General features: G+C 41.8%; 1 protein-coding gene across 1 annotated transcript; it reads right to left on the reverse strand.

Moving 5' to 3' along the window:
- Positions 1–16: 16 nt before the first annotated feature.
- ush1ga (Usher syndrome 1Ga (autosomal recessive)) lies at positions 17–10,248 on the reverse strand. The gene is made up of 3 exons (XM_089019612.1): positions 8,155–10,248; positions 1,836–2,244; positions 17–814 (listed from the first exon to the last, which is right to left on the reverse strand). The coding sequence occupies exons 1-3, from the start codon at positions 8,316–8,318 to the stop codon at positions 17–19; spliced, it is 1,371 nt and encodes a 456-aa protein (XP_088875738.1). The 5' UTR covers positions 8,319–10,248.
- Between the last annotated feature and the right edge of the window lie 330 nt (positions 10,249–10,578).

Genomic DNA, 10,578 nt, shown 5'->3' on the forward strand with positions numbered 1-10,578 from the left:
TATTGTCGAAAAGTACTTACAGTTCAGTATCTTCAATGCACTCTGGGTCTTCTATTGTCTCAAGACGTCTCTGACAGGCATCTAAGATCTTTTTCCTGGGTCCTAATGGGATGTGGATGCTCTTGAGATCATGATCAGAGCAGAGGAGCAGTGCTTGGAGGTCAATCTTCTCCCTCCGAAAGATAGAAAAGAACTCGCTCATGCTCTGCGTGGCCAAAAAGACCTCCAGAGGGCTTGTGAGGGCCTCGTCGTCATCGTCCAGACCCAATTCCACCTCCTCCCAAGGAAGCTCCTCCAGGTTCCTCTCCTGTAGGCTACGAGCACTTCCGATGCTGTCTTCATCCAAGCTGCGGTGAGGGTGCAGTCTGCTGCGTAGATGCACCGTGTTACCTGAGCCATCAGCTGCGTCTGGATCGCCCACGTCAAACATCCCTCCACTCACATAGTTCCTCCTGAAGACCATAGTGCCCAGACCGGGCCGGTTGAACAGGGAATCGTGTCCCGAGTCTGTGCTGACCTCCGAGTGAGCAGCGTTGGTCCCGTGGAGGTCCGGTTCGCTGATGGCACGTGAAATGACGTCGTCGTTGTGGTCTCTGGGGAACATTTCGCGGATATTGCGTCGGCCATATTCCTTCTGATTGACATATGTGCCGGGTTTGAGGAACATGACGTCGTTGCCCAGTTGGAGTCCGGAGAGGGAGCGCACGCTCTTCCTCCCTTCCTCATAAATTTTGAAGGTCCCATCTCCTTGTTTCTTTTTCTCCAGCTTCTTCTGTATCTTTGTCTTCCCTCGGTTTGTGGCTTGAAGAGTAGCCTAGCAGAAACATAGGAGAGACGCGGTTGCAAAATACTTCGTGTCTTTAAAATGGTACTTTCACGGTCAGTTGGTCAGCTTTCTGTCAATCCTGTATCTCTCGATGCATCCGTCTATCCATTACTTGGTCGATTGGGTCCATCCGTTGCAGTATTTCTGTCTGTTTAACCATCACTTTTTCCTCTCTCTCCAACCATTGTTCTTACCTTTCTGTCAGTCCTCTTTATGTCTGTGTATCTGTCAGGCAGTCTCACTTGTCAGTTGGTCCAACTGCACACCCGTCAATAAATCTTCTGCCTGTCTACTCGCTGGTCCTTTTATCCTGTACCTGATCGTTCAGATGGATAATTTTAACAAGGTCTCCTCCAGCTAGTGATGACGCATCATCACGAGCAACTGAGGGTGTTCGCTATCTTGCCTAAGAAGATTTTGACATGGTCACAACGGCTCAGAATCAAACCCACAAACTTTGGTAGGGTAAAAGCCCACTCTCCCACATGAGCCATGTCATTCCCAATCGATCTAGACTCACCGTGGTTCTTAATCTTGTTGGAGGCACCGAATCCCACCAGTTCCATCAGCTCATTCACCGAACCCTTCTTTCAATGACTAACGGCAGACGAGACTGAGGGGTTGACCTCTGCGGCGGAGGATCCACCGAACTTGAGACCGACTCACCGAATCCCTAGGGTTCGATCGAACCCGGTTTAAGAACCACTGATATAGAGTTTATTGGTTATTATTGCTGACTATCGCTGGACTTATCGATCTGTCCCTTTGTCCGTCTGTCGACGCGTATTCGCTTTGTGTTTGTCAGTACTTTTTCCCATCCATCTAAAGTATCTCCACCTAAAGTATCTCTATATTTCATTTACAAGCGCCTTTCAAAACTCTCAAGGTCACTTTACAGTCACAGGATATGTTTTTCTATGGGTGAGCAGCGGTAGCCACACGCCTCAGCGTTCACTCAATCCGCTAGTAACTCAAATGGAATAGAAAGACCTGCATTGAAGTTGTGTACCTTGTGGCTGACAGAGCCGCTGCTGTAACTGGAAAAACTCATAACATCTGAGACGGATGCCTCGGGAACTTCCTTGTGGTACTTTTTCTCCATCCTCTCGTGGTGCTTCTTTTGCATCTTGGCGCACTCTTTGATGCGCCTCTCGGCGTCTCGAAACGCCTTCTCTTTCAGCTTGTTCACGAGCTTGGGGTTGAGCCCCATTTGCTTAGAGGCAATGGAGTCCAGGTAGCGGACGCAGTCCATGTGGCTCTTGGTGGCCGCCATGTCAAGCGGCGTGTGGTAGTCATTATCCAGGCACCATATGTTGGCACCGAATGACACCAAGAAGAAAAGGCAGTTGTGGTGACCATTGGCAGCGGCGAGGTGGAGTGGCGTGTTGCCCCATATGTCACACTTGTCAGGGTTCCCGCTGTGAAACACAACCACATGGTTAGCGACAAGATTAAATGTCACCTTTCCACAAAGCAGTGCGGAATTTGGTTCAGTCTGGTCCTGTATGCACGGCAATTTCTACACAAGATCGTACTGGGTGAATAAGTACAGTGCAGTATATTAGAGCAGACATACACTTGATACACTTTTACCCTAGCGCGGTATTTCCCAACGTTTATTGTCCCCCAGACCGGTTTGATGACAATATTTTCATTGACAATAAAACGTACCATCAAAATAAGAAACACCACAAATACAAAATGCATGAAAAACACCATTGGCGCATATTTTGCATAGTGGTCTTGGTGAGTGTGAATTTTTGAGATAAATCACTATTTTAAGTAGGGCTCCTGATACTGTCTATTTTTGTTAATTTTGTCTTTTATTTTTGAAAGTCATATGCTCTTCGGTCTCCTGCCTGGACCTTTTCCCTTTCCCAAAGAAACTTTCTGAGGAAGTTTGTTATTTTCTATTAATTTATTTATTTAGCGAGATAGCTAGCTAGCTCTCAGTTTTCATCTTAGTGCTAACCTACCACGTGGCTGAGAAGCGCGAGTGGCCTATTGTAGACGGATGTAATCGAGAATCTGGCCATTTTTCAAAATAAAACATTTTTCAGAGTCCAAAATTAATTCTACAAAAGTAATCCAAGATGTTTATTCATTTTGTGTCGCCCGGTACCAAATGACCCACGGACCGGTGCTGGTCCACGACCCGGAGTTTGGGACCACTGCCCTTGTGCACAAAGCAAAGTCCATACAGGCAAGACTTTGGTGCCAAAGAACTTGAAAAGTGAAATAGTGTCCTCAACTTATTTTATTTTTTTAAATAAGGTGACGGGACCCTCGGCTGTTAGTTGACAGTCCACCTTCTTGTCACCCCAATGAGTCACACACATGGCTGGCCGGGGTGCAATTTGAGCTCTGGCTTGTCGCTGCGACTGCTTCGCCGCCCCGCTCGTGTTTCAAGCGAGGCTTTCACAAGGTTTCAGCTGGTTCCAAGTGCATAATTGTGCATGGTGGATGATGTCACGCCACATTCCTCAAGTCGAATCGTGACTGGTGTGACAAAGTCCTGCATCACAATAAAAGAGATCTCATTTGTTGTTGAATGTGAATCTACCATGCATTTTTTCTACTTCTTTCATTCCTTTCATAACTTTGCCGCTGTGAAATGTAAATTTCTCCACTGCGAGACTAACAAAGGTAATCCCACGATTATTTTTCATACATTTATTTTCATAAAGTACAAGTAGTATGTCTCATCGAAGGTGCTGAACGGGTGCAAAATTTGTCACGTGATGTGGAGTTGTTTATAGGGCGGGGTTTTTTGTTTGGCCCTTGTACACACGTGCCAGAAAAAATGCTGTCACTGCCTTTGGCGTTGAATTAATTCCACACCTTGAGCTCTGTTTGTAGTTGTAAAGTGCTTCTCAACCTTTTCACACGTTAACGTGTGAAAAGGTTGAGAAGTGTGTACATTCTGATCCGATTCAAGAAAAAAAACGTTCTGGGTTGAGCAAATGATGGATTGTGATTGTTATATATTTGAGTGACGAGCAACAAAGCTGTAATCAAACAAAATGTCAACATGCTATAAATAAATGTCCAAAAATGACTTGGTATTATCTACATTCAAATTGAAATTTTTTTTAATATTGTTCCCAGTTTTGATTGCATAATGTGATGGAAACATAATCCTGATCGCTTTATGCGTGGAAATTTATGTCCCGCTGTTTAAAATGCTAACAGTCTGTTTGTTTACCCCCACTGCCACCTCTCACCCTGAGTATATTTTATCATGTTATCTGATGTTTACTTTACATGACAGTCGTTTGCCGAGTACAGCATCGTCCCACGACACCGTCATGACATTCACTTTATGGTTCATATTAGCAAAGAGGGTCAGATGCACATCATGAGAGGAATGCGATGTCATGTCCTTACAGCTTATAGACTAGAGTACTCTTGTTTGTACAGATTCCATGGGAAAATTTGGATTTTGTTTAGTTCTGCACTCGATTTACAAAGTACATAACAGTTATTATTCCTTGTTGTATTCTTGAGTCTGATTCCTTGTTGCAGATCATGTAGCTCAGGTGTTTTGAGCGCGATGGCGTCCCCGAGCCACTGGTAAAAAGTCACATTATTTGTTATTTTTTTTTGGTTGTTGTTTTGACTTCAAGATGGCACCACGAGAGTGGCTGCCTTTACAGCAGATTACACAGACGTTTTACAGAAAGTCCTGTATTTTGCTTTTCTACTTCTTCCTTTCCTTTCCTCTTACTTCATAACCTTGCTGCTGTGGAATTTAAATGTCTCCACTGCGAAACTAATAAAGGCTAATCCATCCAAACTTGAATGAAGGGGTTTCACAAGGGGCCCCTTTTTTTACTTGCAGTCGAAACAGGTCAATCATTAACGATGAGCCTGTTGTGTGCTTCACCATCCCGGCGATGCCCCACGCTATGTCCCATTTAACGCTGCCTGTAGAAGTCGCCGCTTTTGTGTCAATGTCGGGATAGTGATGTTATTCGTAAAATGGGTGCAGCAAAGCCTTCAAAGCAGCCAGTCACTCTGGATTTTTCCCCGCAGAACCAAAGCAAGGTGCATTTTTGCACGCACATTTTATTGATACTAATTCAGTGTGTTGAATTAAAATATCATTGTACAGTAAAGTCTCGTTATATCGATATTCAAGGGAGTCCGAAAAAATATCGATATAACCGGGACTATCGATATATCCGACCCTGTTTGCATGTAATTTTCTCCGTGCGTGCATAGAAATAGTATCGATATAACCGGGACTATCGATATATCCGATATCGATATAACGAGACTTTACTGTATTTTATTTATCCATGTATTTATTTATTTTGTCATTTATTGTAATGATTATTTTTCCGCTTATTAATTCATGTATATATGTATGTATGTATATGTGTATATAAGTGTATATGTGTAGATAAGAGTATATGTGTATATCAGTGTATATGTGCATCAATTTATTTAAATATTTATTTATCTAGAAAGATCCAAAATTTTAATAAGGTGCTCGCTCCAGAAATGTCGCCGAAGTGAGAAAAAAACTGTGTTGTAGCTATTTTGCAGCATCTTTGTGGAAAAGGTCACCACAAATGCCGCCGTGCTGTATCTTCTGTGCGGATAATCCACCCCTTATGTTATCAAGCGCAATCTTTTATGATAACAGCTGTGTTATAAAAGTCACAACGATAGCACTCCGGTTGAAATGTCTCACCAACGACATCCATAACAGTGAAACCGTTTAGGAAGGGGGTCATAATTCACGTTGGGTTTTATGAGCCCCAATGTGGACGTTGTGGCGAGTGCACGGTAAAATATTGAAGAGGGAACGCATGGCTGAAGAGCATTTAATGAAATGCGATAACTCGCACATGACCTTGAACACTGTGGCGGTGCCGTGACATTTCAGAGTTGTCATTAAAGTACTCTGCCGGGCGTTAAAAGTGACTATCTTCAGTCCTCAAGAATTGCTCACAATAGCGGGTAAGCTGTTGCTATAGAAGGAAGCTGGACACATTCTTGTGCTCAAGAGCAGCTGTGTGAAAATGTCCTGAATATAATCTGTAGAATAATGGAAATGTCATTATGTTCCAACACCGAAAAATAAAATAACCACACACACACACACACACACACACACACACACACACACACACACACACACACACACACACACACACACCCACACACACATTTTTTTTTTACAACCATTGACATTTATTGGACATCCGACACCATTTTTTTGTTTCCTAACTGACCTCAGAAAAACGTTTTATCGCATCTAAAATACCCAAAACAAGCAGGCTGATATTTTTAGTCAAATGCAAAACACCAATAACAATGAGTTATAGTGTCCCAAAACTACTTCCCCAGAAATGCTGAGTTTCAGAAGGTCCCGCCCCCTTGTTCAAAAGCATTCCTTATAAAAGCTCTTTTCACTCGTTCATAAATGATCATTTTAATTGCTTTAGTAAATTTTGCAAAGTCATACCATTTGACAACATTTCAGCATAAATTAACGGGCTATTTCTTTACCCAAACCTAACTCTTTCGCCAACTTCCCATTGTTTTAAGTATTTTTTGTAATGTTGTGCCAACTAGCAAATAAATTCTTACAATATCAATAGGAAGTAATTGCGCTCTATTTTGTGATAGAAGCTGCCATAGATGTGAGAATTTAACAAACAAAGAGATCAGATTGCATCACCGTTTGAGGCATCAAAGCAATTGCCCTTTTGTCCGCTTAAAAGTGCATTCAAGGTCATCACCATTGAAAGCGTCAATTGATTAACCTCATATAAAGTTCACGTTTTCGAATCGGGTTCTCCTCACATTTCATCCCCTAAAAACAAAACGTCATGATGAGGTGGCACGTTGCCTAACAGTGCGGGCGTCTGGCATTCGATTCCGGCTCTGGCCTTCATGTGTGGCATTTGCATGTTATCCCCGGGGATCTGCGCGGGTTTTCTCTGGGTATTCTGCTTTCTCCTCCACATTCCAAAAACATGCATGGCAGGTTAATATAATAAAATAATAATAATAATAAATTTCATCTATAAGAACCTTTCAAGACTAAATTGTCCATAGGTGTGATTGTGAACAGTTGTTTGTGTGTGGATGGATGGATGGATGGATGGATGGATGGATGGATGGATGGATGGATGGATGGATGGATGGATGGATGGATGGATGGATGGATGGATGGATGGATGGATGGATGGATGGATGGATGGATGGATGGATGAGCATATCCCACCCAAAATGTAATGGGTTCTTTTGGCCTCACGCAAAATAACATTTTAATTGTTAAATTGGTTTTTGCATTGTCATACCAATAAAGAAGCATTCCATCAGATAAAATGGGCTCTTGACCTATGCCTGACCTTTTTAAGAAACAGTTTTTTTTTTCATTGTTTAAGGTAAACTGATTTTTTTTAAACACTCTACTTATCACAACTAACAAGTGCTATGAACAAAGGCTAAGAGTGATGTTTTGTGATTAAGGCTCCCACAGTTGCATGGTTGGAACAAGCAGGGCATTCTCATGGAATGAGATCACCATTTGAGGTCATTTACCCCGTTATCCCAAAGAGAGTACAATGTTAAAGAACAAGAGGGGTGCTTTCATGCAACAAAAAATAAAGTATTAGTCGGTCACATAAGAATAAGTTTGGTTCTTCAAATTGGAACCCCGCTTCAAAAATATGTTTTTGTAAAGATAACCCAATCATTAGCATCAGGTAGATTTATAAAACAAAATTGAGATATTGGGATGCATGCATTTACTGGGAAAAAATGTGATGAGTAAATTCTAAAAACTGTTATTATTGGGAGTCTTGTGGGATGCATAAATTGAACAATATTGTCAAATGGAGCAAAGGGGACAGGTATGACGAGGTCCTCTCATTTTCTGAATAAACCATTTGGAAAGGAATGTGTTCGTGTGAACAAGTTATATGTGCAATATATATTTCCAGTTTGCGTGCAATAAACTCGGAGCTAAGAACAATGGACTGTACTGTATTTGTGTTCTAAAGAGTCATGCTCGATCGTCATTGTTTTAACGAACTCATCACGAGTTTGGTTATTTAGTCCTTTGTCATAACGGAGGGGAGCAGTACAATGCGAATCTATTGAAAATTGCATTTGCACATCGAAGTTTGTGTGATCCCACATTTTCTTCTATGGAATAAAATCTACGCCCTTGTTTATTTTGGTTGCATACCAGTTATTCCGAATATGTCCACGGCAGATTTGTTTATTATAGAGTTAGTGTAGCTAATGATGTGTCCTTCGGGTTTTTTTTTTTTTTGGTTTATGCTTTTTTTAGTTTGAGTACCCACCCTCTCGACACGATGAGCCGCAGAGCCTCCAGGTTCCCGTGATAGGCCGCCCATAGCGTCGGAGTCATGCCATCTTCATCGGGAGCGTTGAGGTCCTTACGGGTGGCCTCCTTCAACAGGTCCAAGTAGCCGTCTCGGGCCGCCTTGTGGTACCTGTCATTCATGGCTACCCGTTAGTCCGTTTGCCTTCATCGACACCTCCAGTACAGTCTGTACCACCAGCACCGCCTTGGGCTACAGCTGTAATACTCGACGCTATCGTCATAGTTGGAAACGGCGTTGCCGACCCACCGCCCTGTCCCGGAGCGTCGGTCGGTCGGTGGCCAGACTGCCCCCGAGGCTCGACGGTTTGTGAGCGTCGCTGGTATCCAGGGAGGCGACAACGCGGCCGTACACCGCTCAGGCCGCCTGAACAGTGCTCCCCCGTGGCCGACCAGTTCCTAAACACAAACACGGACACACCAGGGACCCCCACGAGTTAATAAAAGCCAAATTACTCAATTCCACTATGGGAGTACGAGTGGTACCGCCATTAGCGCCACAAGTTCCTACGACGGTGACTAATTGTACAACAGTACACGGTGACTAAATGTAAATCAGTACAAACAGATTTGTGATTCTACTTGTGCGAATACAACTAGTACTACTTGGACCACCACAACTGCGACTCTTAATTTGTACTACTACTTCTCGTAGAGTCAGCAACAGCTACTGCAAGTACATTATCATGAACACAAGAACTATGGCTACTAGGCCTATGACTACAACAATAACAAAATACTGACATGCACTTCATTGTACTTCAGCAACACAACTGCTACGGCTCAGTGACCAATTGTAAAACAGTACAAACATTTGTGATTCTACCTGTGCGAAGACAACTACTACTTGGACCACCACAACTGCGACTCTTGTACTACTACTTCTCGTACAGTCAGCAACAGCGACGACAACTACATCATCTTAAACACAACAACTTTGGCGACTTGGTTTATGCCAACAACTACAATATCAAAATACTCCTACTTCAACAACACAACTGCTGCGGCTACTACTAGCACAACAAAGATATTAACAAATACTGCTACAAATACATTGACAACAACTTTGATGAGAGTAGTATACTTTGTTCACACTGCAAGACTAATAAAGGCTAATCCAATCCAATAACGCATAGGACAACCATTAGTAGTAGTACAGTAACCATTCTTCTACAAACACTTATACAACTACTAATCGCACTACAAGTCCTAAAATGACAAAATAATACAACCCATTGTGTTATAGTAATACAAATAAGTCGTGCTACCTAACATAGCAGCGGTAGCTACGTCGGTAGGTTTGAGTATTTATTCAACATCACTTTTTTTAAAAAAACAAACAAATAAATAAACACAACACACGCCTATTCAAATGTCAGATTTTCACATCTTGAAAATTGAAACAGTGTTACGTCATTTCAAAATATATTCAACCTTTACACAATAAACCTGTGAACTTTTCACCTCAACTCAATAAAAAGAATCTTTGGGAGATAAAGCCCAAACACACAATCGGAAAAAAATGTGGTTGCACAAGTGTGCACACGCTTTTATAATTGAGAATGACTATGTTTACAATTAATCAATCCCAATCAAACTTGTTAACACAATGGCCACCAGTCAACGTGTCTCTGATAAACCCCAAATAGTTTGGCTGCTTCAGTATGGTTTTGAGGGATTCTTTTTCAAGTAGAAGACTAATGGCTTTTGCAGTAACACAAACACTCATTTCAAAAAAGTTCCTGGTGATAGGAAAATCTCTCAAAACATGATGCAGCACTTTTGTGACAAACCTTGTTTTCTTTCAAACTCGTCTGCCGGAGTTTGTAGTGTCACTTGACTGAATGCAAACAACTGATAGAAATATACAGTACTTCCTCATTGCGACAGACTCACGGGGAAGAATAGCCTTTGACGTTGGCTTGGTGCTCTCTTCACTGTTATTATTTTAAGCCCGATGTCTCTGATGACACATGATGGGCGTACACAAGGAAGGTTCTGTGTTTCATTAGGGATGTTGTAATGTCAAAAAAGCACCTAAGACAGGCTCACCCTGACAAGCATCCTGCACGGCAGCTAATTACAAGATACCCACATCTTCTTCTTCCTTAGGCTTTTCCCTTCATGGCGACATATACATATCACATATATATATACCACACACACACATTTATATATATATATATATATATATATATATATACATATACACACACACACACACACACACACACACACATACATACATACATACATACATACATACATACATACATACATACATACATACATACATACATACATACATACATACATACATACATACATATATATATATATATATATATATATATATATATATATATATATATATATATATATA

This window comes from Hippocampus bargibanti, linkage group LG17 (genome assembly GCF_051943395.1).
Source record: "Hippocampus bargibanti isolate YZ-2025 linkage group LG17, ASM5194339v1, whole genome shotgun sequence".
Taxonomy (NCBI): Eukaryota; Metazoa; Chordata; class Actinopteri; order Syngnathiformes; family Syngnathidae; genus Hippocampus; species Hippocampus bargibanti.